The sequence below is a fragment of the Melanostigma gelatinosum genome (genome assembly GCF_949748355.1).
Source record: "Melanostigma gelatinosum genome assembly, chromosome: 4".
NCBI classification, from domain to species: domain Eukaryota; kingdom Metazoa; phylum Chordata; class Actinopteri; order Perciformes; family Zoarcidae; genus Melanostigma; species Melanostigma gelatinosum.
In genome coordinates this window covers 29,063,846-29,091,188 of record NC_136637.1, presented here as the reverse complement: position 1 = coordinate 29,091,188, position 27,343 = coordinate 29,063,846, and the positions used below count along the sequence as shown (strand labels likewise).

At 43.7% G+C, this 27,343-nt stretch overlaps 1 protein-coding gene across 4 annotated transcripts in view; it reads left to right on the top strand.

The window, feature by feature from the left end:
* The window catches only part of kita (KIT proto-oncogene, receptor tyrosine kinase a), a gene marked incomplete at its 3' end in the record, with an annotated part of 31,795 nt that extends 5,530 nt beyond the window's left edge, over positions 1 to 26,265 (top strand). Inside the window, exons 3-21 of one of the 4 annotated variants that reach the window (XM_079267512.1) lie at positions 715 to 999; positions 1,421 to 1,560; positions 2,156 to 2,327; positions 4,307 to 4,493; positions 5,150 to 5,265; positions 5,529 to 5,643; positions 12,459 to 12,643; positions 14,897 to 15,003; positions 15,153 to 15,279; positions 15,819 to 15,923; positions 16,702 to 16,812; positions 16,908 to 17,064; positions 17,217 to 17,311; positions 17,407 to 17,534; positions 19,141 to 19,263; positions 20,785 to 20,896; positions 20,982 to 21,081; positions 21,758 to 21,863; positions 22,910 to 26,265. In XM_079267512.1, the coding sequence (XP_079123638.1) occupies positions 715 to 999; positions 1,421 to 1,560; positions 2,156 to 2,327; positions 4,307 to 4,493; positions 5,150 to 5,265; positions 5,529 to 5,643; positions 12,459 to 12,643; positions 14,897 to 15,003; positions 15,153 to 15,279; positions 15,819 to 15,923; positions 16,702 to 16,812; positions 16,908 to 17,064; positions 17,217 to 17,311; positions 17,407 to 17,534; positions 19,141 to 19,263; positions 20,785 to 20,896; positions 20,982 to 21,081; positions 21,758 to 21,863; positions 22,910 to 23,098 (2,660 nt within the window). Of the gene's footprint in view, positions 1 to 714; positions 1,000 to 1,420; positions 1,561 to 2,134; positions 2,328 to 4,306; positions 4,494 to 5,149; positions 5,266 to 5,528; positions 5,644 to 12,458; positions 12,644 to 14,896; positions 15,004 to 15,152; positions 15,280 to 15,818; positions 15,924 to 16,701; positions 16,813 to 16,907; positions 17,065 to 17,216; positions 17,312 to 17,406; positions 17,535 to 19,140; positions 19,264 to 20,784; positions 20,897 to 20,981; positions 21,086 to 21,757; positions 21,864 to 22,909 lie in introns of those variants that run through there. The other 3 variants (XM_079267511.1, XM_079267510.1, XM_079267513.1) reach the window with 3 other exon arrangements.
* Positions 26,266 to 27,343: the final 1,078 nt, after the last annotated feature.

The following is a 27,343-nucleotide window of genomic DNA, read 5'->3' as shown; positions in this document are numbered from 1 at the left end:
TCGGCAAGATGATCAACCCGGGTCGGACTAAAGTTATCACAGGAGTCCTCTGTTATATTGAAGCATGGTATGGAGTTAAATACAGACGGAATCACTCCTTTAAATTGAGCTACGGCACCATCACATAGACATCTAGTGAAGTAACTCTTGCTTAACGTACACTCCGTTAGTAGGAATTCAAAAGTTATTAGATAATGGTCCGATAGAAGAGCGTTCTGTGGAAAGACTTAAATCTTCTGTTTTAATGCCATAAGTCGGAACCAGGTCGAGGGTGTGGTAAAGCCCATTACTTACTTACTTACATTCACTGTTACTCACCAAATTGCTAATAGTACACTTTAAATGAATGAACACAACTTACCTGCAACCTCAAGCACCGCACTAACTGCTGCTGTCTGTTAAGATCACGGCGACCACGGTTGGTGAAGCCGTATAGCTCCAGATGTCCATCAAAGGCCACCGCACTGAGAAATGAAGCTAACGGCGGCGGCGGCTTTTCAGCTCTGAGTTGATTTCGCTTTTTCAACTCGATTAAACACATTCATCATTTTCTGTGAATTCATATGGCAATAACTCAAAATAACAAAATAGTGGTGGGAAACGAGTGTATGTGTGTGTTGCGTTGTTACACCATGGCACATGATCACCAACTAAAGCCTCATCAGCTCAATGTGCAGACCTGTTCACAGCTCTGACGCCTCCGTTTCTTGGCAGATCCCGACAATCCCTTCAGAAAATCAATGGTGTTCAACATTCTCACTCGAGTGGGAGACAATGCTTCCATCCCTTGCCTGGCAACCGATCCAAGTCTGGACAACCTGCGCCTGGAAACATGTTCCAGCAGAGCTCCGGCCTCTGGTCTCCAGTTCTCTGCCAGCCCGGAGCGAGGCGTCGTCATCCACAACACGCAAAAGGCCTTCGAAGGATGCTACGTGTGCACGGGAAGACTCGGGCAGGAGAGCGTCAGATCGCATGACTACTACCTGACAGTGAGGCCAGGTAAAGAGGTGTCAATGCACTCCAGTGTGTTGTAGTCTGTCTGCTCGACATTACATTTTTGCAGGGAGACGTGTTTTGTCGTGGTTTACGTTTCGCCTTGACGTGTCATAAACAAAACAACGGGCTTTGACTTTGTCTCATGTGAAGCAAGTTTTGTTCTGTTTTTGTTTTGTTTTCAATTTCGTAGTCATTTTAATGCAAACCTTGATGTTTTGTAGAAAGTGTAAACAAGTAGTGTTGTAGCATTTCTTTTGTTTCTGTTTCGGTTTACATGATCAACCACGTGTTTCAGACTGTAATCTGTGGAAAATACGTTTCCTTCGACGTGGACTCGAGGATGTAGTTTCGTTGCGTGGGAACATCATTTTGTCGGAGACGGTGTTGAACACTCAGTCACATTTGCTTGTTTTGTTTTTTTTAGTCCCTGTTGCTCCTCCTGTGATTGAGATGCAGGCGACAAAAAGAGTGATTCTCACACGGGATGAGAGTCTCTCCCTCACCTGCAACACCACCAACGTCAACGCAGAAATCCAGCTGAAGTGGGTCCCCCCTCCTGGCTCGGTGAGACCCTTCTTCCCTTCCGTTGCCGTGTGCTGTGCTGTTGGTGGAAGATTCAACTAGAAAAATACTGAACACTGAGTGTTGACTGTAGTCTTGTTAGAGTTAAAAGCGCTTTGATCAGATTCTTCACTTAAAGTTACTCTGAGGAACTTTTAAGTGGTCCTGAACCAGTCTCAGTGTAGTCCTGATCCTCTATCAGACCTCCATCAGTGAAGAGACCATCAGAGAGAAGATGGTCTGTTTCTATAGAGTTATTCTTAATACTCGTCATCCAATCCACAAAAAATAACATGACAAGTTGAATATTTGTATTATTGTAAATGGAATCGTTTTCTGTTACCTGGTATCAGTGCTTGTTTCTTCTTATGAACGAGAGTGAAAGGGGTCAAAGTTCTCGCTGGCTAAGCTTCAGGATCTTGGCTGTGTGTTCACCGTGTGCGTACGGGCGTGATCGTCCTTGTGTGTGTGTGTGTGTGTGTGTGTACTTGCATGCAGCCGGTGTCAGTGTTTGTGTGCTGGGCAAGCATAGACCAGCAGACAGGGTTAATCTCTAGAGATCTCTGGGCGTTGACAGGGTGCCGTCTGGTATCCACAGCAACCAGTAAAGGTTGACGGTGCTTCACGCATCCTGACGGAGAACTTCAGTCACGTGCGCGGCGCCACGTTGCACATCGCAGCGGTCAGACCTCAAGACGTTGGGAAGTACCGCTGTGAAGCCCAGAACGAAAGAGGGGTCAGCTCGCAGTCGGCGTGGCTCGATGTTTATGGTGAGTACACGAAGACGTTTTGCTTCTTCTCCGTTTAAAGCAAAACTTTTGATGTCGTAAAGCAATGAATGTGGAAATGTAACCGGCCAATGAAGAGAGACCTGAAGCAGAAAGTGCTACCTGTCAATCAGTCGTTGAATTGTTGAATTTCTTGAGATTAAATTTGAAGTATCCCCAATTTTGAAAATATTGGTAAATACACTTATTTTGCTTTCTTGCTGAGAGTTAGATGAGAAGTTTGATATCACTCTCATATAAAGCCCACGGTAGAGCGCCGGGCTTTCATTTCACATTGTGTCCAAACTGGGAATTACTATCCAGGTCCATCAAGTGATGAGACGTCTGTAAATCAGAGAATATATATATATTAGTGCTGGGCAAGCTAACGCGTTCATTTCGCGCTAACGCATTCATTAATTAACGCCGACAATTATTTTATTGCGCGTTAACGTATTTAAAAAAAAAAGATTTTTTCTTTTTTTTGTTTGTTTTTTAACTGAAAGACAAGAGACAACACATATACATAACAACAAGAGGATGACAAGAACAGTGGGATAAAAGCCAGCAAACATCCTGTCGTCATGTCTCATGTTTATGGTTTTGCATTAGAGATATGATGTCCCTTCAGGGTTGCCGTAGAGAAAAGGCGACTTCCGCTGCTCTCCCTGGAGACGACTGGACATCGCTGGTAAAGTCACAGACACTCAGATCTCCGTGGTCAACTCACAGACACTCACATGTCAGTGCACCTATCTGCTGACATTCACCGTGAACGCATTTAAACGCCACAGATCGGGAGCGAAGGACTTTGAAAGTTAGCGGAAACATTAATGTGAGACAACATCCGGTTTCTTCAGACCAACATCCGGTTTTCAGAATAAGATGCCAACAAAGTATGAATTATATTCACATTAAGTATGAAACATGCTGCCTGCATCTCGTGAACCAAATGTTAATGCCCTTTTGTTCATATAGCAGTACTTTAAAATAAAAGTGCGCAATACACTACTTTATAATTCATTATTGAACTTTGCCGTAACATAATCGCGATTAAATATTTTAATCGTTGCCCAGCACTAATATATATATGTATATACACACATTATTTTCAGGTCAATAAACTTCCCAGTACGAACACTTTAATATATTTAAATCATTGGGTCCTGAAAGTTGTAGAATAAACTATTAACCAAAGCAGAGTTATTGTTCTCTGCATAATGGCCGAGCGAATGGGAAGCCGGCTGAAAGGGAACGCTGGTGTTCTTTCTCTGGATGTGGAAGATTTGGGTCATTTTAATTTAGCTTCGAGCGCCACTGAGCAACTTTCTTTGGAATGATCTGGGCCTCGCCTCCACGCTGTGTATCCAGCTCTCTTTATGCCTCCGTGCTCTCATGTCTGTTTGGTAAACGTGAAGCAGTTGATTAGCTTTGCTCAGCTTAGCATAACGAATGGAAACAAGTGGAAACGGCTAGATTGGCTCTCTGCAAAAACCCACTCTACCGGCACCTCTAATGCGCACGAATCAACAAACAGCATAGAAAGAGAAGATCATTTATTTATATTTCTGTTGCGTTCAAAAGGCAGAAATGTGTCAAATATGCTCTTAAAAAGGTTACATTGAGACAGTCTGTGTATGGATCAAACAAACACGACATACGTGTTACGTAGCTTTAAAAGTGCTGGTAGGTGGCTTTAGTTACCTTTGGAGAAAGCCAGGCTAATTGTTTCCCCCTAGTTCCAGTCGTTATGCTAAGCTAAGCTAACCAACTGCCAGATATGACAGTGACACTGAACTTCTCATCTTATGTCGCAAATTAACGTACATGTACATTTGTGCTGTGATTCATTATTGTTGTTTCTGCCCCTCTGTCTCTGGACTGGGAGGTGCAGCTGCAATCAGTTTCTACTCCAATAAAAATAGACTCAATTTCACTTCTGCAAATCCCTGTAAAAATATCTAATTTCTCTTATTTTTCAGAGAAAGGATTCATCAACTTAAAACCCACAATCAACGAAACCATCCACGTCCGCTCGGGCGAGAGCCTGTCCCTGAACATTGACATGGAGGCTTATCCGAAGCCGCACTCGTTCTCCTGGAGCTTCATGGGCCACGAGCTGAGGAACACAACGGACCACGTCATCACCACACACAGCCACGAGTACAGGTGGGACAAACACACAAACGCACACTTGCCTTCAAGTGCCTTTGGTTTTACCACCGAGATGAAAATGTTCATTAACCCCGCTCGGTGGAATTTGACACCTTTGGATTCGGCTGCAGGTCAGTGGAGGTGCTGCTGCTCACGGCTTCCTGAGAAATACAGCTGGAACTCTAAAACACTGCTCCGGGGGCTTCTGGTGAAAGGGGAGCTGTCAGAATATAAATGGCTTTTCACAGGAAAAGAAAGCGTGAAATATGTGCAGTATTACCTGCGTGCTGCAGATAGAGATATTACATAATGTTATGCAAGGCTGCATGTTCCCAAGCAGATTAAGGGCACGCGAGGGAGCACAGTAATCAATAAATCAATACTCAGACATTTCTCCGCCAGAATAATTGGAAACTGCAATTTGTGCCTAAACAAGCAAACTGGTCGTCATCTAAAATGAAAATATCAGATCATTTCAGGTTCTTTGACATTTTTACTGCTGGTTCTTAAACATTGATAAATGCATTAAGATGAGACAGAACTTTATTAATCCTGAAGGAAATTCTTGTTCCAGAGTTTCAAAAGTCAACTTGAATATAAAAAGTAAAATGCAAAGTGTATACGATGTTTAACGCATGAGTGCTGAATCGATGTGATTGCTTTGTGTTCAGGTACAGCAGCGAGCTGAGGCTGGTGCGACTGAAGGTGTCAGAGGGTGGAGTTTACACCTTTCAAGCCTCCAACGGCGACGCTTCAGTGAACTACACCTTCACCATCTTTGTGATCAGTGAGTTGGTTCATCGGTTTTTATTTTTTTGTGTGTGTGTGAAAGGTTTTCTGTTCCTTTAAGGTCCAATGTGCAATGAACTCCATCACTGCACATTGCATTAATCTTCTGGCGCTGACATGTGGGAATATGTTTCATTGATTTGATTTTTTCTGTGTGTGAAATGAGGTCCTGAGAATCCACCTCACGTCGCTGTGTATCAGTCACGCCTCACGGAGGTTTAATGTCCGTGACATGTCCTGACGTGTGTTTTTGTTTTGTAGGTAAACCTGAGATCGTGTCTCATGAGGGTCCGGTGGACGGACAGGTACGCTGCGTGGCCGAGGGGTTCCCCGCCCCGCAGATCACCTGGTACTACTGCGAGCAGCCGTACGTCAGGTGAGATTTTTTTCTTACTATCAGTAATTCGACAATTTTTTCTATCCAAAGTTAAAACTGTTTCAATTGTTTCACATGCTAGATTCCTGCGCTTCTGTTTTAGTTTGTGCCGTTCTCACTGGTTTTGCAGTGGGCGGGGCTAAAATTGGGAAATGTAATGTCGTATGTCCTTGCACCAATCAGACTCAGTGATAACAATCTGGCCAATAAAAACCACACCCTCACAGTCCTGATGAGTTTTTAAGAAACTTTTATTGAAGATATCTAAACTTGTCAAACTTTACCGTAAATTGTTGTTTATTTAGTAATGAACACTTAATATTACAGAGAAATACTTAGTTGAGTAGTTTTAAGGGGCTTAAGAAGCCTTAAGAGAGAGAAATAAATATCAATATTTCATCCAAACGTTATCCACATTTGTGCATATTTATTGGTGAAGGTTTCCATTCATTTTCCATCATCATTTATCAGTTTAAAATATAAAATAAAAAGCAAAGACAGAATATCCTTGGATTGTGTAATAAGTGCACTGAATTTAAGAACTACAGCCTAAAGGAATTACAGGGATTGGACTGATTGGATTAGTCAGACTGGTCATTAAATTGACGACAAACAAAAGAAAAGCTGCTGAACCAAAATCAATCTGACCAATTTGGTGCTCAAGGCAGCACTGCTGCTCTGATCTGTGACTCAGAACCGTGATACAATCTGATGTTTTGTGATCCGTTGCACCTTTATCACTTCTTCTTCCGTCTTCTCTTCTCCCCTGGGCCCCAGAGGGCTTTTGGTCTTTTTGACATGATATAATATATTCGAGGGAAATGATGTTCATCGTATCACTTGTCAGGATCAGTGTTGGTCGTTCACCTGCTCAGGTAAGTCTGACTAAGAGCGAGAAGCGATGCTGCAGGCAACCGAGAACAAGGGACGATGAGCAGCGTTCATATTTATGTTGTGGGCTTTTCTTTGTAATCATTTGGAACAATGTTATTGAAATAGTATTAGTTAAAAATTCCCCCATTTGTGGCGCCCCCTAAAGATGGATGGCACCAATACCGTTATCCCACGGGTCGATTCTAACAATCTAATATCCAATAAAGTGCTGCAGGAATGAGTCCTGAAACCAGAAAACGAGTCAGCATGAATGCACTTCTGGTTCCCTCGTCTCTAAGTCAAGATGTTTTTGGTTAGATGTCTAAAATAAGGTGGTTTAAGATGAAGAGATTTAAAAATGTTGTTCTACAATATAAAATCGGTCAGAATATCTCCCTCTGGTTAATCTAGAAACTTCTACGTGTCTTAAAAAAGTAAATGAGACGACGTAACGTCCTCACTAGATCACTAGTCCTCCTTTAGCTTAGTGGTGGAGACGTGAAGTCACGTGACCGTGATGGAGTTCATTTATAGACTAACGTGAAGTCACGTGACCGTGGTGGAGTTCCTTTATAGACTAACGTGAAGTCACGTGACCGTGGTGGAGTTCCTTTACAGACGAACGTGAAGTCACGTGACCGTGGTGGAGTTCCTTTACAGACGAACGTGAAGTCACGTGACCGTGGTGGAGTTCCTTTACAGACTAACGTGAAGTCACGTGACCGTGGTGGAGTTCCTTTACAGACTAACGTGAAGTCACGTGACCGTGGTGGAGTTCCTTTACAGACTAACGTGAAGTCACGTGACCGTGGTGGAGTTCCTTTATAGACTAACGTGAAGTCACGTGACCGTGGTGGAGTTCCTTTATAGACTAACGTGAAGTCATGTGACCGTGGTGGAGTTCCTTTATAGACTAACGTGAAGTCACGTGACCGTGGTGGAGTTCCTTTACAGACGAACGTGAAGTCACGTGACCGTGGTGGAGTTCCTTTACAGACTAACGTGAAGTCACGTGACCGTGGTGGAGTTCCTTTACAGACTAACGTGAAGTCACGTGACCGTGGTGGAGTTCCTTTACAGACTAACGTGAAGTCACGTGACCGTGGTGGAGTTCCTTTATAGACTAACGTGAAGTCACGTGACCGTGGTGGAGTTCCTTTACAGACGAACGTGAAGTCACGTGACCGTGGTGGAGTTCCTTTATAGACTAACGTGAAGTCACGTGACCGCGGTGGAGTTCCTTTACAGACGAACGTGAAGTCACGTGACCGTGGTGGAGTTCCTTTATAGCAGGGGTGTCAAAGTCAAATGGACGGAGGGCCAAATAAAAAATTTAGCTACAAGCCGAGGGCCGGACTGTTCGAATGTTCATTGAAAAATTTTTAAATGACGCATATAGTCTAGTGAACCTAATTGAACCTACTGAAAACCTAACAAATATATTCCAATATGATCAGATAAATAAAGCAATATTTTCTTATGGCTCTGTCAGTAATCTTTAATTTTCAACAGACACAAAAGACAAATTTCCTTTATATAAAAATCCCCATAACATGAACATTAAATGAAAGAAACCGGTATTCAAGGCACCATCAGTAGCCTATATTTTCTATTTTAGCAAAAGTGGGCTAAATTTACTTCAAAGAAAAAAACAATAATAGCAATTTTCTATCATCCACTCAACTGAAATATTTTTAAAATATAATTGGATTGAAATACAATAAAATAAAGTGCAAAAATCTATTAATCAAAAACAACACTTTGTTTAAGGAGAAGTAACATGCAGTGAAAACAAATATTAAACTTTAACTTTTAAACTTGAACTGAGTAAAAACTCTAAATATGTGATTGCACAGTAATGTTCACTTGTTTCCCGTATCTTCGCCACCAGTCCGCTCCTGTGTCCACACATCGCAGGTGCTCCGTCGGTTGTCAAACCCACGAGTTTTTCCCAAGGCAGCTCCAACTCATTTACACATCTTGACACCTCTTCATACAAATCATGCCCCGTAGTTGTGCCATGCATAGGACGTAAAGCCAAAAACTCCTCTGTCACGCTTAGGCTGGAGTCCACTCCGCGGATGAAAATTGACAACTGGGCAATGTCAGAAATGTCGGTGCTCTCATCCACAGCCAAGGAATATGCAATGAAATCTTTTCCCTTTTTCACAAGCTGCTCTTTTAGATTGATGGACAACTGGTCTACTCTCTCGGCAATGGTGTTTCTGCTCAGACTCACATTTAAAAAGAGTTGCCTTTTTTCTGGGCAAACTTCGTCACAAACTTTAATCATGCAGTTTTTGATGAAATCCCCCTCCGTAAATGGCCGGGCTGATTTAGCGATCTCTTCTGCCAAAATAAAACTGGCCTTGACAGCAGCCTGGCCTTGTGATTTGGCTTTTTTGAACAGAGCCTGTCGAGATTTGAGGCCTCGTTTTAATTCCTCTGCCTTTTGTAGCCTTTGTTCCATGTCCATATTCTTGTTTTTGTCCGCGTGTTTCGTTTCATAATGTCGTCTCAGATTATACTCTTTCAGTACCGCCACACTTTCTCCACACAGAAGACACACAGGTTTTCCAGCTACCTCCGTGAACATATACTCCGACTCCCACCTTGTTTGAAACCCCCGGTTCTCAGTGTCCACCTTCCGTTTTGCCATTTTTGATGGGTATCTGAAAGTTAATTTTACTGTGATGCTGACGACTGCTGTGCCAATAAATATTGAAATGAAGCAGCCTACTGCTCGGTGCGTCACCGTTGCATTGTGGGAAATGTAGTATTGGTGCGTGTAAAAGATCTGCGGGCTGCCGGCTTGCTGCAGTCTGCGGGCCGGTTCTAATAATAAATCAAGATCATCCCAGGGGCCGTAAAAAACCTTCTCGCGGGCCGGATGTGGCCCGCGGGCCTTGACTCTGACATATATGCTTTATAGACTAACGTGAAGTCACATGACCGTGGTGGAGTTCCTTTACAGACTAACGTGAAGTCACGTGACCGTGGTGGAGTTCCTTTACAGACGAACGTGAAGTCACGTGACCGTGGTGGAGTTCCTTTATAGACTAACGTGAAGTCACGTGACCGCGGTGGAGTTCCTTTACAGACGAACGTGAAGTCACGTGACCGTGGTGGAGTTCCTTTATAGACTAACGTGAAGTCACGTGACCGTGGTGGAGTTCCTTTACAGACGAACGTGAAGTCACGTGACCGTGGTGGAGTTCCTTTATAGACTAACGTGAAGTCACGTGACCGTGGTGGAGTTCCTTTACAGACGAACGTGAAGTCACGTGACCGTGGTGGAGTTCCTTTATAGACTAACGTGAAGTCACGTGACCGTGGTGGAGTTCCTTTACAGACGAACGTGAAGTCACGTGACCGTGGTGGAGTTCCTTTATAGACTAACGTGAAGTCACGTGACCGTGGTGGAGTTCCTTTATAGACTAACGTGAAGTCACGTGACCGTGGTGGAGTTCCTTTACAGACGAACGTGAAGTCACGTGACCGTGGTGGAGTTCCTTTATAGACTAACGTGAAGTCACGTGACCGTGGTGGAGTTCCTTTACAGACTAACGTGAAGTCACGTGACCGTTGTGGAGTTCCTTTATAGACTAACGTGAAGTCACGTGACCGTGGTGGAGTTCCTTTATAGACTAACGTGAAGTCACGTGACCGTGGTGGAGTTCCTTTATAGACTAACGTGAAGTCACGTGACCGTGGTGGAGTTCCTTTACAGACTAACGTGAAGTCACGTGACCGTGGTGGAGTTCCTTTATAGACTAACGTGAAGTCACGTGACCGTGGTGGAGTTCCTTTACAGACGAACGTGAAGTCACGTGACCGTGGTGGAGTTCCTTTACAGACGAACGTGAAGTCACGTGACCGTGGTGGAGTTCCTTTATAGACTAACGTGAAGTCACGTGACCGTGGTGGAGTTCCTTTATAGACTAACGTGAAGTCACGTGACCGTGGTGGAGTTCCTTTATAGACTAACGTGAAGTCACGTGACCGTGGTGGAGTTCCTTTACAGACTAACGTGAAGTCACGTGACCGTGGTGGAGTTCCTTTATAGACTAACGTGAAGTCACGTGACCGTGGTGGAGTTCCTTTATAGACTAACGTGAAGTCACGTGACCGTGGTGGAGTTCCTTTACAGACTAACGTGAAGTCACGTGACCGTGGTGGAGTTCCTTTATAGACTAACGTGAAGTCACGTGACCGTGGTGGAGTTCCTTTATAGACTAACGTGAAGTCACGTGACTGTGGTGGAGTTCCTTTATAGACTAACGTGAAGTCACGTGACCGCGGTTGAGTTCCTTTACAGACTAACGTGAAGTCACGTGACCGTGGTGGAGTTCCTTTATAGACTAACGTGAAGTCACGTGACCGTGGTGGAGTTCCTTTATAGACTAACGTGAAGTCATGTGACCGTGGTGGAGTTCCTGTATAGCCTAATGCTTTTGACTTCTGCCGATTTTATTCACGCTTTAAAAAATCGTAAAAGTGGAAGATGCCCGTTGGCTTTTTGTCGTGGGAACCAGTGATGCTAACTTTCTGGTTCGTCTACAGCAATAAGTCATCCCGGCAGAGCTCCATTATTAGATATCCATTGTATGTTTGCAAACAACTGTCATGGTTTTTGCAATGGCAACGAGGCCTGCATGTCCATGTGTAGATACAAGGCGTATTTGTCAGTGATGCTCCCTTGATGATCGCCACCACCCATTCATTTAAGATTCACACGCTTGCAAAGCTCCTCTGAAGTGTACCTCGAGGGTCCTACAGGCTGGACAGAGTCAGGAATGATGATGACGGTGGAATGTGGGATTGAGGAGGCTGTTTCCCCGGCGCTGTCTTGTGATTGGTTGACGGCGATACGATGACCGCCCCCCATGTGACACGGGATTGGAATAGACTTGACTTGTGATTGGCGGAGGGGACCCAGCGCGTGTTTGCCTGGATACAAACTGGACGCGGGGACTCATCTCTCTCTCGCGTGTCAAAGATAAAGCGCGTCCGAACGAAGGGGCACCCGGTTGCCTTAGCAACAACCAATCCCAAGCGGCACAGGCAGTTGATCATAAGTGATTATCCAAACTCCATCCAGTAATTCTTTAAGTGTAATCGAATTACAGACACGCACGGCAATGTGCGGAAAGACAATGAGCCGGTGACCAGAGAGCTGCTTTTAATGGAGCCCTGGGACACTTTTATTCTCGCTCATATTTCATGAGCACAGGAGGAACTTCCCCTCAATTATTAATACTTCTGGTGGACACGTTGATACTGTTCAACCCACAATCGTTATGTTCACACAATATGCAGAACCACAGAGAATCAGGTCTTTTTCAGGTCAATTAAAAAAAGGCTGGGTCTTCACTGAGGTTCCAGGCGGTCGTACACAGAGGGTCAGACCAGAGAGAAATGAGCGAATAAATCCAGACAGGAAGGAGGCAAAATCCAAAACCAAAGAGAACTTGCACTGAAGAATTTCTTGATAGTGATGAGCCCACAATGTAGAACAAGGCGGCAACATCCAGTCCTAAAAAAGGGAAGCCAAAGCTTCATGTCTTAAAGCTGCATTCTCTCTAATGTCCACCAGGGGGCGACTCCTCTGGTTGTATAGAAGTCTATGAGAAAATGACTCTACTGCTCTCTTGATTTATTACCTCAGTAAACATTGTAAACATGAGTTTATGGTCTCAATCTCTAGTTTCAAGTATTCTTCAATACAGCATGATGTTCATTTAGTACATTATGGTCCATTTAGAGTCACACAGACCATAAAGCAGGGGATGCTTTAGGGCGGGGCTACTGTGATTGACAGGTCTCTACCAGGGCGTTGTGTCTCACGCAGACACATAAAAGGAGAGACGTCTCAGTAAGACAGCTGATGAATAACTCTGTGATCCCTTTTGTCAACAGCCTGTAATCTTCTGCTTCTTCAGGTGCTCCCAACAGGTGAACGCCACCCAGGAGGAGCACAACGTCATCACCGTCACGCTGTTCAGCCCCCTGTTCGGCAAGACGGAGGTGGAGAGTCGCGTGAACGTGAGCCGGGGACGGTTCAGCACTCTGGAGTGTGTGGCGACGGTGGAGGGAGAACAGGCCTACACACTGTTTTCTATCAGCGGTGAGTATATACAAAGAAAGTGGGATGCGGTCCACACAAACACGCTTAAATAGGGGCCACGTGGCATTGAAGGGGGGCGCATGTCAGTCTCGTGTTTTGTTGCCGATTTGATGTAATTCCTCTGCTCGTCCTCACCTTCAGATTGGAATTAAACCAGAGTTCAACAGCACAAGAGAAGACACACACACATGAAAATCCTGTTTCATTTACTGGAGTATTCTGTTAAAAAGAAAAGCCTGCTTTGTGCACTGAAAACACAAAGTTATCTTAGCAGTTCTGTAAACCGCTACTTAATGCTCGAGTCAAAATATTTACTACCAGCGTGATTTGGGGGAGGATTAACGCGTCGGCGTGGTCCAAGTACTGGTTGGTCTTCTTTAAACTGTTAAGTAAACATTAGCAAAGGGGAGATACCTCGCCCGTGATTGGCCACGATAGGATGTTGTCCCTTACAGATGGGAGTTAGTCCATTGTTTACTTTATGACTCCAAATCCGCTCTGTTATAACGGCTTCCCCATCTGCCGTGTGACGTCCTCAATGTGGCGTGAGCGCAGGAACTGAAAGGACAGTCGTTCCTGCATGAGCCCGGAGACCCGGGTTTATGGAGGGCATGGGTGGGGGGTTAGGGCGGGTTCAGCGGGTATGTGGGCGATCGTGGCCAGGCAGCACAAGCCTTTTTGTCTTTCGGAGCGTGCGCTCAGGATTTCGTGCGCTTCACTGAGCAACAGCAGACCAGGCGGAGGCGCCGAGAGTGTGGAGCGCAGTGGGAGTCCTGGCGGCGCTGGGATCCGTTCTGGGGGCTGTGGGCGGCTCGGGAGGTGTCACACCGGGCTTTAGAAACCACTGACAGGTTTACAGGGGATTAGTTCCTGCAGACGCTGCATTCTCAGATTTGAAATGAAGAGAAAGCTTCTTATCTCTAAAGAGCTTATTACATCCCACTGTACAGAGGAGCAAAACAATGAGGCATCACCAACAGCCAGGCGCAGAGGAACAGGACACTGGTCACGTATAATTACTCGCAGACACAGCTGGAAAAGGAACAGAAAAAACGGTAAAATACCATATGATGGAAACGGATATAAAAAAAGTCAACCAAATAAAAACAGAATTTGTAAACGCAGGAAGAAAAAAAAGCAGAGACAGTATGTTTACACGTGCAATTGGATTAGTTGGCTGTGATTTGACCAAAGTGAGCTTCACTGTGACTTAGCCCTCTCTGGCTTACCGTGATGCCCCTCTGCAATGTCATTTAGAGTGGAAACATGGCAAACCAGTGAAAGAGTCACAGATTCCAAGTCCACCAAGGCTGGGCAATATTATATTATTATTTAATTATCGTGATTTGAGACAAGATATCGTCTTAGATTTTGGATGGCGTAATAAGACTAAAGTGTTTTTTAGCCGCCCACAGACGGCATAATCGACACGGTCAATGTTTATTTAGTGTGTTAACATTACTCGTCAGAATTGAAGACGCTACGATGTTCACGGTGTCCTGATTCCTGCGTTGTTGGTCGGTGGAAACGAGTCTCGTGAGACACGTTTGGTGTCTGTGTGGTAATATCTTCCAGAGCGCGAGTCACGTAACACGTGTGGGCGCAACGGTTTGTCTTTGTGCGTTGGTCATTCACCTGAAGCCTTGAGAAGAAGAGCTGCAAACATTCCAGAGGGAGCTGACATTCCAGCCTCATGTATCCGCCAAAAATGGGTCAAAACTGTCAATCACAATCATTTTGGATATAGAAAATCAAATATGTGATCTGAAGATCCGCATTTCTGCTTTCGAGTAAGTCTGACAATGATAACAACAGATGTTGCAATCGGCAGGAGGAGTGACGTTATGACATGCGGAGGTTCCATTGAGGTCCATTATGGTTCCTTCAAGCTCCATTCTGTATAAATGACGGATGAAGTACATTTTATTGTTATCATGATGTGTTCAAATGTAATCTTGTTAAAAATGTAGTTCTTGAGAAACCAGTTGCAACATGAAATAGATATTACAGATGAACTATCAGCGGTTTCACTTCCTCACACGAGCTCGAAGCAACTTATTACCACTAAAGATGACTATAGCAAATGTCAAGGATATAGTTGATCATAAATATTTTTGGTCATTAGCTATAGGCCTATTCAAAATATTCATCCTCATATAATATAATATAACCGTGATCCCTGCTCTCCATATGGCCCAGCACTTATTGCCGCTGCTCCTGCAGTCGAACGTGATCATTTCTGTCTCTCTGCAGAGAGAACCGTCGCCCACGATCTCTTCACCCCTCTGCTCATTGGCTCCGTGTCAGCAGCAGGTGTCCTCTGTCTCGTCCTCGTCATGCTGTTCTACAAGTACATGCAGGTAAGACAGATCTGCACTCCTCCCCGCCTGGCACGCTCTCTTCCATTGACAATTTGAGTCAAGTCGAGCAAAGCGTGTTGAAAACCCATCAGCAACAAATAATTGTCACAGTCACTGACGCGTCTGTCTTTTGTCTGCATTGGTGCCAGAAACCCAAGTACCAGATCCAGTGGAAAGTTATCGAGGGCATCCATGGCAACAACTATGTCTACATTGACCCCACCCAGCTGCCGTACGATCACCAGTGGGAGTTCCCGCGAAACAACTTGCGTTTTGGTGAGCAACTCCTTTCTATCCTTTATGATCTGAGGCGTGTTTGTGCTGCGTTAGGCCTCCATGATTCTATGAATCTGTCATTTCTGATGATGTTTTTTTCCGTCTAGCGTTGTAAATCAACGTCGGGGCAGAGTGATGTGCAGCTGAACGAGGGTGTGTGTCAGTAATAGCCTAACAGTGCAGACGGCATGACATCACCGCTGCCCGCCTCGGGCGACTTCATGCGGCTTGACAAACAGTCTGTTTTCTGTGTATGTGGACATGGCGTTTTAGCCACGCGTGGTCATTAACCAGTTTCACAGCTCCTTCGTGATGAAGCCCCACTCCCTCACTGCAAACATGACATTGTTGACATATTCTGGGTGTTGTTTTAAAGAAACCTCCTCAAACAGGATCCTGCGTGTCCTGGTGCCTATGTACACAGCCTGGGGGCTCAAACCGGTGTTGTCCTGGGAACACTGGCATGGGGCCAGCATGCTGGAGGGAAACGGGATGGAGGAATAACAGTTGTTTGTGTGTGTCTGTCTTCTCGTCTTCAGGGAAGACGCTGGGATCTGGTGCATTTGGGAAAGTGGTGGAGGCCACCGCGTACGGACTCTCCGAAGCAGATTCAGTCGCGACGGTGGCGGTGAAGATGCTTAAAAGTGAGTGCTGGCAACACACTGTGGGAGACCTTTATTTGTCCCGGAAGGGTTTTGTCGCTGTTTGTTTTGGCAAATGTTTGTCTGAGGTGGGAACCTGAAAGCGTCAAAATCAAAGAGCAGAGGGAGGGTATACCATCATGTATATAGTACATAGTTCAGATACACGCCAATATCTTTGCTGCTGACTGTCGTCGCCCCTGTTAAGGCGTTCTGTCTGGGGGTGAGAGATGTGTACCATCCAATGAAGACTGACTCAATAAACAGATGTATGAATCAATGACATCAGGGATCTGTCAACCTGGAAGGTGGCTGGCTTCCTCAGACAAAAAAGAGAAGAAGGCAGCTACTCGTCACTATTATGCTGCGTTCACACCAAACGCCACGCAAATTGTTCGAGTGACTGGATTACATACAAACGTTTTTTAACATTTTTTACATTTTGGGTTCTTACAGCTGTAGTAAACCAGCCGACGCGTGGCTTGCTAGATACGGTCAACACAGCTCGATGAAATTATTCGATCTTCAATGATGTTATGAACCCACACAAGACTTTGTTTAGTTTCCCGGCATATGTGGGACTTCCACAACATAGTGGTTGTTTCCTCCATTATGAAAATATCTTTTTTTTGACGGCAAATAACCGTATTTTACAGGCATCTCTTTATTCAAATCAGCCTCCAGCAACAAGCACAAATACCAGATCGCGATATGTACTCGTGGTCCAACTTGAGCAATCCTCACCATTCTGATTCTGTTCAAATTCTTTTCCCCCTCACAGCAAGCGCTCACGCCACAGAGAAAGAGGCCCTGATGTCGGAGCTGAAAGTCCTCAGTTACTTGGGAAACCACATGAACATCGTCAACCTGCTGGGAGCCTGCACTGTTGGAGGTGCGGCAGCCATGTTCTGTCCTGTATTATCATTTCATCAGAGATTTAGGGAGACTGATTTAGGTTGTGGTTCTTGGTGCCGCTGTGGTCTGCAGGCCCTACACTGGTGATCACAGAGTACTGCTGCTTCGGAGACCTCCTGAACTTTCTACGCAGAAAGAGGGAATCCTTCATCTGCTATAAGCTGGAGGAAGACTGCCACTACCGCAACGTCATGCCGCAGAGCGACGTAGCTGGGTCAGGTTCTTTTCTGTATGTAAAACACTGGTATACTGTGAGTGTAAGAGAAAGGAGAGCACTAGTATATACTCTCCAGAACGTGCGTAGGAGGGTATTTGGACACCGGCGTGCCGATGTGTGGCTGTGCTCGGCTGAGACCAGACTGCTCCTTTTCCTCTTCACAGTGACAGCTTGAACGGCTACATGACCATGAGGCCTTCTGCTGCTGGCAAGCTGCCGTTCGGCTCATCCTCTGAGAAGAGACGCTCACTACGCAAAGGCAAGAGAGCCAGCCATTCATCAAACATCTTAAAATACTCAGACAAGAAAAGCAGTGGACTCGCAGGATAATCTTCGTCCTGTTTGTCCTCTCAGGTGTCTCCGATGAAGAAGATGCAGAGAGCGAGATGTTCGACGAGGATGGTCTGTCTCTGGACACAGAAGACCTCCTCAGCTTCTCACACCAAGTGGCCAAAGGCATGGAGTTCTTGGCCGCCAAAAATGTGAGCAACAACCATCATGGCCATGCCACAGCAGGGTTTTTTTAGGGTTTGATGTAGTTGTACTTCAATATATTTCTTTCTAACCGCTGTTTTTGTTTTTGGAATACTTACACACAGGAAGGAAATGTAACACAGTGAAAAAGAGCTTTAGCAGCGCGTTACATGGTGGTGGAACATAATGTGTTATAATTACTTGAACAACAGAAAGTCAGTTAGGATCCTTTGTTGTCGTGGAAATGCAAATTAAACACATCTACGTAGTTTACATTCTTATTTTAAGCCCGACCATGATGTCTTTACTAAACCCAACTAAGGGGCTTTGTTGCCAAAACTTAACGTTTGTTTCGTTGCATACGCTTGTTTTGTTGCATACTTAACGTTTATTGTGTTGCATACTTAACATTCGTTTTGTTGCATACACAATGATCGTTTTGTTACATACTTAACGTTCGTTTTGTTGCATACTTAACGTTCGTTTTGTTACATACTTAACATTTGTTTTGTAGCATACTTAACATTTGTTTTGTTGCATACTTAACATTTGTTTTGTTGCATACTTAACATTTGTTTTGTTGCATACTTAACATTTGTTTTGTTGCATACTTAACGTTCGTTTTGTTACATACTTAACGTTCGTTTTGTTACATATTTAACGTTTGTTTTGTTGCATACTTAACATTAATTTTGTTGCATACTTAACATTTGTTTTGTTGCATACTTAACATTTGTTTTGTTGCATACTTAACGTTTGTTTTGTTACATACTTAACGTTCGTTTTGTTACATATTTAACGTTTGTTTTGTTGCATACTTAACGTTCGTTTTGTTACATACTTAACATTTGTTTTGTTGCATACTTAACATTTGTTTTGTTGCATACTTAACGTTCGTTTTGTTACATACTTAACATTTGTTTTGTTGCATACTTAACATTTGTTTTGTTGCATACTTAACGTTCGTTTTGTTACATACTTAACGTTCGTTTTGTTACATATTTAACGTTTGTTTTGTTGCATACTTAACATTAATTTTGTTGCATACTTAACATTTGTTTTGTTGCATACTTAACATTTGTTTTGTTGCATACTTAACGTTTGTTTTGTTACATACTTAACGTTCGTTTTGTTACATATTTAACGTTTGTTTTGTTGCATACTTAACATAAATCCAGACCAGATCCAATCCTTCTGTACTTACCTTTCACAATAAAAGCCATAGACATATACTAACTGTTGAGGGAACTCAAATTCACTCAGAGCATTTCCCTAAAAGAAAACTCAATAAAATATCTGACAGTGATTTTACTTTTGGATAAAACTCTGACAGAGCACGGATCATCTTTCCACAGCTAGTAAACGGATCTAAAACGCATGTTGGAGCACACTGTTGAAAGATTTATTAGCCCTGGAGTCAAGATACCGTGGCCAGTAAGCTCCGGTATCGGTGTCAGTGGTTGTGTGTTACAGATCCAAGTGTGGAAATTCAGCACCAAACTGCATTAGAAGAAGCACCTCATCCATGCCTAATGTTATTATATTGTTGATTGGTCATGAATATGACATGTATCATTGGGTATTAAAGGTAGTGGTGCATTTGTTTTCCTTCAGTGTATCCACAGAGATCTGGCTGCCAGAAATATCCTCCTGACTCAAGGACGAGTAGCAAAGATCTGTGATTTTGGCCTGGCCCGAGACATCAACATGGACTCCAACTATGTCGTTAAAGGCAACGTAAGTCTGCACTAAAGATGCCTTTTCTTGTCTTCAATCAAACCCTGTGCTTCAGTTTGCTGGTTTCAAACTGTCAAAATAGATTTGTAAAGTAATGATGTAGTTAACTGGTTTGACCTCGGTTAGTCAATCATGTCTTTACTTGTCAAACTTCTTCCTTCTCGGCTTTTCCAAATCACTAGAACGTTATCAGGAGCTGTGCGGTTGTTAAGGCGAGACACTACAGGCAAAACACAATTATTCATGCACTAATCAATTTTGAGATTTGGGGATTCCCAAACTACTTTCATACCGTGTTCTTCTTCTTTCAGACTAGAGTAGAGAAAACATTTATTTTATACTTTGTCTGTTTACGTCTGTAGATTTCTCCTAAATTCACCAAAAGTTACCATTACATAATGCCTCATTTGCATATTTAAACATAACTTTTCAGAAAACTTGTAATTCAAAACATAATTGTCTTCATGCAAGTACTCAACTAGGGGATTTTCATTGTGACATATATTAGCTACAAGGAAGTACAGTTAGTCTTGATGATGTTTTACACATAAACATCAGACCAAACTGGTATTTGTCTTTCACTTACTTCTTCTAGGAAACATTTTATGACGTTACCTTGAGTTATTTGCAGGTTAAAATCGAAATGTGTTCTAACAAGTGATTACAAAGTGAAGACTTACGCAACACTAAAGTAAAACAGGTTGCACCTCACAAACTAGTTTATAAATAGAGAGAAGCTGTCACTCAATATTTACACCTCATATGTGTCAGGGGGAACTGTTGTGTATACACAACGTTAGCTTGCTAATAGTAAGGGAGGGTCATCCATATGTTGCCAGGGTCCTTTGTTCTTGATATAAACGAACAATGAAAGAGATTAGTGAGGGCTATTGTCGCAGTTCCAATTATAAAGCAATGAAGGGAGAAGGATCGTAATAATCCGTCCAGCCACTTTGGCGATATCGGTGCCACGTTGTTGTTCCGACGGCCCATTATTACGGAACCACGGTACGACCCACTGGATCAAAAACCTGTTGCCCCAAACCCATCCCATCGTTCCAGTGGCCCATTGTTCTAAAACACAAATATGCATCATTGGATCAAAAGCCCAAAACATACCGTTGTTTCCACGGTACATTTCTCCAAAAATGTACCGTGGAAACCTAATTATTATTAGGCTGATTATTATGCAGAATAGTGTGACAGAATAGTGTTTTTTCCCCCACAAGCTGTCAGGTATGAACTGAGCTCTGAGTGATGTTTTTTCTAGATCCTCAGGCGAACACAGTGTGTGTGTGTGTGTGTGTGTGTGTGTGTGTGTGTGTGTGTGTGTGTGTGTGTGTGTGTGTGTGTGTGTGTGTGTGCATACCTGACATGTATTACTGTCTGGTCATTTAGCAGCCCTCAGTCACAGACGTGTTTGACCTCGAAAGAAAAGAAAGCAAACATCGCTGTGTGAAAGGCTTTGATTGATTTCTACTTTCCATCTCACTCAGTGATTATTGTTGCTGCTTCTTGCAGGCTCGTCTGCCGGTGAAATGGATGTCTCCAGAAAGCATCTTTGAGTGTGTGTATACGTTCGAGAGTGACGTGTGGTCCTACGGCATCTTGCTTTGGGAAATCTTCTCTCTTGGTAAGTCCGTCCAGCCGCTTGTGTGTTTTGTCGTGTGTTGTTTCTTTTCAGCGCTGCACAATGTAACCGAATCTCTAAAACGCAGGAAACAGTCCTTATCCTGGCATGCCTGTGGACGCCAAGTTCTACAAGCTGATAAAAGAAGGATACCGAATGGATGCTCCGGAGTTTGCACCCGGCGAAATGTGAGTTATTGGTTTGGAAGTGTAAAAAGATCAGAGGAGAGATGATGATGTATTATTGGAGTTAGTGTGAACAGCTCATAATTCATCTCTCATATCGATTTCATATTCATGTGAAAACATCTTCAAACTACTGGATTTATTCAACTTTCTCATCACATGTGAACACATCATGATAACGTTATAATGTACCTTCAGCCAGTACTCATGTTCACTGAGCAGAGCCTGAAGGCATCATAATGTAACTGAAGTGGTGACTCCGTTGGTTAGCCGTTAGCGGTGCTGCTAACGTTACTAGCTCTCCTCCTGTTGGTTAGCCGTTAGCGGTGCTGCTAACGTTACTAGCTCTCCTCCTGTTGGTTAGCCGTTAGCGGTGCTGCTAACGTTACTAGCTCTCCTCCTGTTGCTTTAAACACTGATTGGTTGTTTACAATTAAACATTATCAGAGATCAGAGACTAGAAACGTATGTTCTACTGAGTCAGTAAAACTTTATTTACACTGTGATGGTTAACGTTACACTGTGTATGTAATCTGCGGTTCGCCAGGGGGGATCCGGGATCGACAGTGGTCCGTTACACCACTACACACACACACACACACACACACAAATGAAAGGGGATGTGAGTCAAGCGAACAGACCAATACAAGTGTTTGTGTGTTTCGCTGCTGCTGTACAGGTATCAGATTATGAGGTCCTGCTGGGACGCCGACCCCTTCAACAGACCCCCCTTCACGAAGGTGGTGGAGAGGATCGAACAACAGCTGACGGATGCCACGAAACACGTAGGTTGAGCGCCACTTCTCAGGTTGTTTGTTTTTCACTATAATTGGTGCAGAACAGAGACTTCCCGGGCGGTTCAACTGGAGTATGAGTGAGTGAAGTATTTTTTAATATATTAATGTATATATATTTATATATATGAATAAAAAATATATATTTATATATAATTATATTTCCCTTCTTGGCGGTGCCTTTGCCTCCCCAAATGCTCTACCAACCAAAACTCTATCTGGAGCTCGGCACATAGTAAATATGGAATACCCCTAATGTGGACCTCATGTCCTTATTCATTTATTTTTATTCTTATTTTAAAAGTAACTTTTGTTTTCATAGTCGTAAACAGCTCTCTTTGCTGTACATGTTTGTCTGTGTGTCCGTTTCCTGTTTTTATTGGACCAAAAAAAAAGTTGCCTTTGTGGATTGATAACAGAATTATATTGGGTGTGTGACGGTAAAACGCATCACTTCTCGTAGTAGCGTTCACACATAATTTGGCTGAAGATCGGGGGGGGGGGGGGGGGGGGCTCTCACAGCATGAGCAGCAGATGTGTTTGAGCTTCCAGCTAGATGTGATCATGCTTACATGTGAGCGCCTCCGTTGTTTTCATGTCTGTCCTCGTGCACTTCATCAGCTCTGACAGTTCTCCATGTCGATGTCAGGTTAATCTCTGAAAAACATCTGCATTCAGTCTGTTGGCAACAGGACAAGATTTTGCCATCGGAAGAGTGCTGGTTTCCATTTGTAGTCTAATAGAAGTTCTTAGCAGTCACGTCCGTGCAGGGACGTGGGAACCGATTTTAGCTTCATATCGGTTTAGAATTAGTTGGATGAGAGAAAATGATAACGCTCTCACGTTGGTGCTTTAGATTTGAAGCCACAGCCAGGAGACTGCTAGTTTAGCTTAGCATAAAAGCTAGCAAGATAAGATTTTTTTCTTTTTTAAACCTGCCTTCCAATTATTCCTTTTATCTGCATCATTTTATGACAAATACAACTTTTACTGCGATGGGAACTGAAAGAGTTTAAAAGTATGTTCTCTCTCTTCAGATTTATCTGAACTTTAGCTCCAGGCTTCCTGCGACGCCCACAGCCAGGGAGGAGCCCGATCCTCAGATCGCTGCGCTTCACCGCCTCAACTCAGCCGGCAGCAACAGCGCTCCGACTCCGACCCAGCCCTTACTGGTCCAGCACGAGGTCTTCCTGGAGGGGACAACCCTCAGAGCCCAACGGGTGTGAGGACCTGCCCGACCTGTTTGGCTGCCTCATAAAGTGCCTGTAATGTTCCGCCACAAAACCAACCATGACACCCGCCCACCAGCCTTTGTTGCTAGACAAACGGTAATTGCCATCGATTACCAGAAACAAAGATGGATGGCTGTGATCGCTGTCATCACTACTGTTGCCTGCAGATTATCGGGAGGTCAGTTGGACGAATGCTCCCATGCTCTTGGCAGAGAACTGTTGAGGCACCTGGGAAACGGTGGAGGGACATCAACACGTCTAAAACTGTTTTTGTTTTTTGTTTCAGTTCCATTTTTCCAACACATTTCATAAAGGTTGTTCTGTTTCTTTCCAGCCATTGCAAAAACTTGTTTTTTTTTGTTTTTACATTTTGTGTTTTTGTTATTCTTTGTTGTTATTCCTGATATTTATGTAGCATTTTATTTTCTCGTCTTTGTTTTTTTTTTGGGTGGCTGTTGCAATCGTTGGAGGAAAAGCATTCGAGGCACTTGAACTTCACATCTTGTCAAACACACACTCACCACATGATGCAGCTCTTCTTTCTCTTTTACTGTCAGTATTATTTCCAACTGTTCACATCTACGTTGATATGAAGGAGATACTTTTTTCGGGGGCCAATTTGAGTGTAGATATGGAGACACTGGTGTATAAGCTATTAGACAGCATGGTCGGTCATGCTTAGACTCCATAAGTGCTTCAAGTCGATTTGGAAAAAGTATTTCTGCTCTTTTTTCAATGTACGATGTTGCTACCTAGAGAGCAACTGCTGGATCTGTGAACGGGTTACATGGATCAGCCCACGATTATTAACACACAGTTGTCTTCAGAGATGCGGAACAGACACGGTACGTTAGCTTTTCATTTGATGTGCTTGTTGACTGTACATGTGAAGATGTTGATGATGGGAGGTCACGAGAAACGAGACACTGAGAAGCCTGTGGCTCTGGGTCTTTAGCTCTGTTACGTAAGCATGCAGGTGTGTAGTTTCACTTTTTGACAGCTGGACTGCTGCAGAGTTCTCTTTGTAAAAGTGTAAATAACTGTTCATGGTTTATGTGGTTTGCTCTCCCGCCACATCCAAGTGTGTGGTCTTTGTTTACAAGCATGAGACAGGTACTGCCATTTCTGCTTTTTCACCTTCTTCCCCTTCAATGAAGGACCGGGAAACGGGACCCTTTCTGTTTTGGCTGATGGGCTGTTCTTTGGTTGTAGCTCTCTGTTGTACAGTACAGATAAAGTCGAGGGCAATGCCTAATAAGTGGACTGCAATATTCTTTGAGTCGACAACACAGTGGGTCTTCTTCAACAATCCGGTCTCATTCCCAATTCGTCAAATACCGACCAAACGGTGGCCCTCGGTGACTTATACCAACGCACTGGGCTGGCAGCTAACTCCAGTAGAATATCGAGTGAGATTGTCCACAGAGGGTCGAACAAGGGTCGACCGCTGTTCGTGTCCCGTGTGACACTAAAAGTAAACGTTGACCTTTTGTCAAGCCAATCGTTAGTCATTAGTGTCGTCGGTCCCTTGACTCGTTTGTCACTCGTCGATAGAAAGTGAGACGACCACGCTCTTTTCCTGAACCTAACTTAGTGGTTTTGTTGTGTCAACTTCCTGTGAAGACGGAAGTTTTTTCCCCCAAAAAGACACTGTGCATGTAACAAGTGGAAACCATGGACTCTGGACGTAGTCGTCGTGACGTCACCCGTTGGTTTGTAAGCCGCCGTTTTGAAGCTTTGAGTTCGGCGATTTAAGTCGTCGCCATCTTGTTTTTTTGCAACCAGTGAACAGGAAGTGACCATATTTGGACTGAGGAGGAGTGACGTAGAGACGCCGTATACGACTGGTGGAGACCTGTCAATCACTGTGTAGCCCCGCCCTAAAGCATCCCCTGCTTTATGGTCTGTGTGACTCTAAATGGACCATAATGTACTAAATGAACATCATGCTGTATTGAAGAAGACTTGAAACTAGAGATTGAGACATAAACTCATGTTTACAATGTTTACTGAGGGAATAAATCAAGAGAGAAGTAGAGTCATTTTCTATAGACTTCTATACAACCAGAGTGTCCTGGTGGACACTAGAGAGAATGCAGCTTCAACACATCGGCTTTATGTCTTTAAAACCGGAGGTTCCCGCCTGGTGGAAACTGACCCGCCGTCCAAAACGTAGAGCGACATCGTTTAAAGCTAAAGGCCACTGAACTTGTCTATATTTGACGAATTGGGAGTGAGACTGTGTCGTCTTCAAGGCTCTCTGATTTTGGCCGTCAACGCTCAGCTTCAGCGTGTCGGTCGTCTCATTGTTCTCGAACCAGTAGCTGGTTTCCCAGCAGCCCTTCCAGCTGTTTCCTCCACCAGATGTGTGACTTTTCAGCACCTCTCAGCGGTGGTCTGCACCAGTCCCAGACCATTGTGACCCCCCCCCTCCCCCTCCCCCTCCTCCCACAACTGGTGGCCGTGGTTGTGAAGAGCACCAGGAAAGTGTCTTGTTTGAGTGTATGAACATGTGTGTGTGTGTGTGCGTGTGTGTGTGTGTGTGTGTGTGTGTGTGTGTGCATGTCTGTGTGACTGCAGAATTAAAAGAAATACTGTCAAGAGGTGCCACTGCTAAAGATTCATCAAGTCGTTTAGGCTACAAAAGAAACCCACAGTCTTACTGCTCCGTCTTTTTGTAAATATAAATGTGCGTTTTATTGTAAAGAAGTAATGTCTGCGCTTTTGAAGATGTTTATCTCAATGAAGATGTGGTACATTGATGCACAGTTATATTATGCCATATTTTCTTAATGTGTGCACAGATTTAAAACTGTTGGTTCAACTGGAAAAAGAAGAAGAAAGCTTGTATCTCTGTCACCATGGTAACTTAAATGGAAGAGATTATCTTTGGATAGATTTAGGCTGATTCATCATTTCAAACAGTTACGCCAGTTCACTCGGGCCCACCGCCTCATCCAAACACACCAATGATCACATGTGATCAGCAATATCAGCAACAACAAAAAAAATACCAATGAGATTATTTTAAAATTCTTTGCTTCCCGAAGAGCTTTTCCTGCATTTTGCTACATATTTATTAAACCTGTGGCTTTAGTGTTACTGTGTAATTTTGATGTTGTCATTGTAAATAAAATTGTGGATATTGAATTCCCAATGAAACTTTATTTTTTTCTTTTCATTGACATCCTTGCACAGAAACACTTCCTGCTCAACACACTGTCATTCTGTGCAGCTGCTGTCGTCGCATGTCTCTTAAATTCTGCACGGTCATGCATGGAAACGGTTCCCACGTGTCCTGGAAAACCTGGAAAACAGTTGACCAATTTTCAAGTCAACGGGAACCAGTGCAATGCTAACTTCCTGTTGGCTTTCAACAGTATGCATCCCTGCAGAACTGTATTGACAACATAATGAGAGAAAAGTGAGCATGACAGGCCACAAATACAAATATGAAAGCCAGCTTAAGTTACATCTTAACTAGCGACAGATCATTGGTGTAGTTAGACCGCATTGAATGGAGATGAAAGACAACAGGTATTTCTCCTTGGCTGTTTCTGTCACCAGTAAGAACAACCAAACGCTAAATAAAACATTTCTAGGCAACCAGAATGTTACAATTAACCTTCATGAAGTGAAAACACACGTGAAAGGGTTAAAGTTGTAAGAGAAAAACACGACAACTCCCAGACAGGACAACACCGTGGTAGAGACCTGTCAATCACTGTGTAGCCCCGCCCCTAAAGCATCCCCTGCTTTATGGTCTGTGTGACTCTAAATGGACCATAATGTACTAAATGAACATCATGCTGTATTGAAGAAGACTTGAAACTAGAGATTGAGACATAAACTCATGTTTACAATGTTTACTGAGGTAATAAATCAAGAGAGAAGTAGAGTCATTTTCTCAGAGGAGTCGCCCCCTGGTGGTCACTAGAGAGAATGCATGTTTTACTTTGCTTCGCTCGTCAGAACCGGAGGTTGCTGCCTTGGTGTCGACCTAACAACCCAAGTATTACGGAAACTTCTCCAGTTAAACTGCATTCAATCCTTTTTCGTAACCAAATCTAGAGAAGAAAATAATTTGTATAGTTTTGCCAGCTGCCAATCACGACAAGCGTTAATCAATTTAACGCAGCCTGTGGTTCAGCACGCCAAGAGGCCACCAATACGTCGAAAAAGTATGACTTAAATGCTTCCATTCACATGATTGGTATCGAATGAAGTACTCTGTTGGTA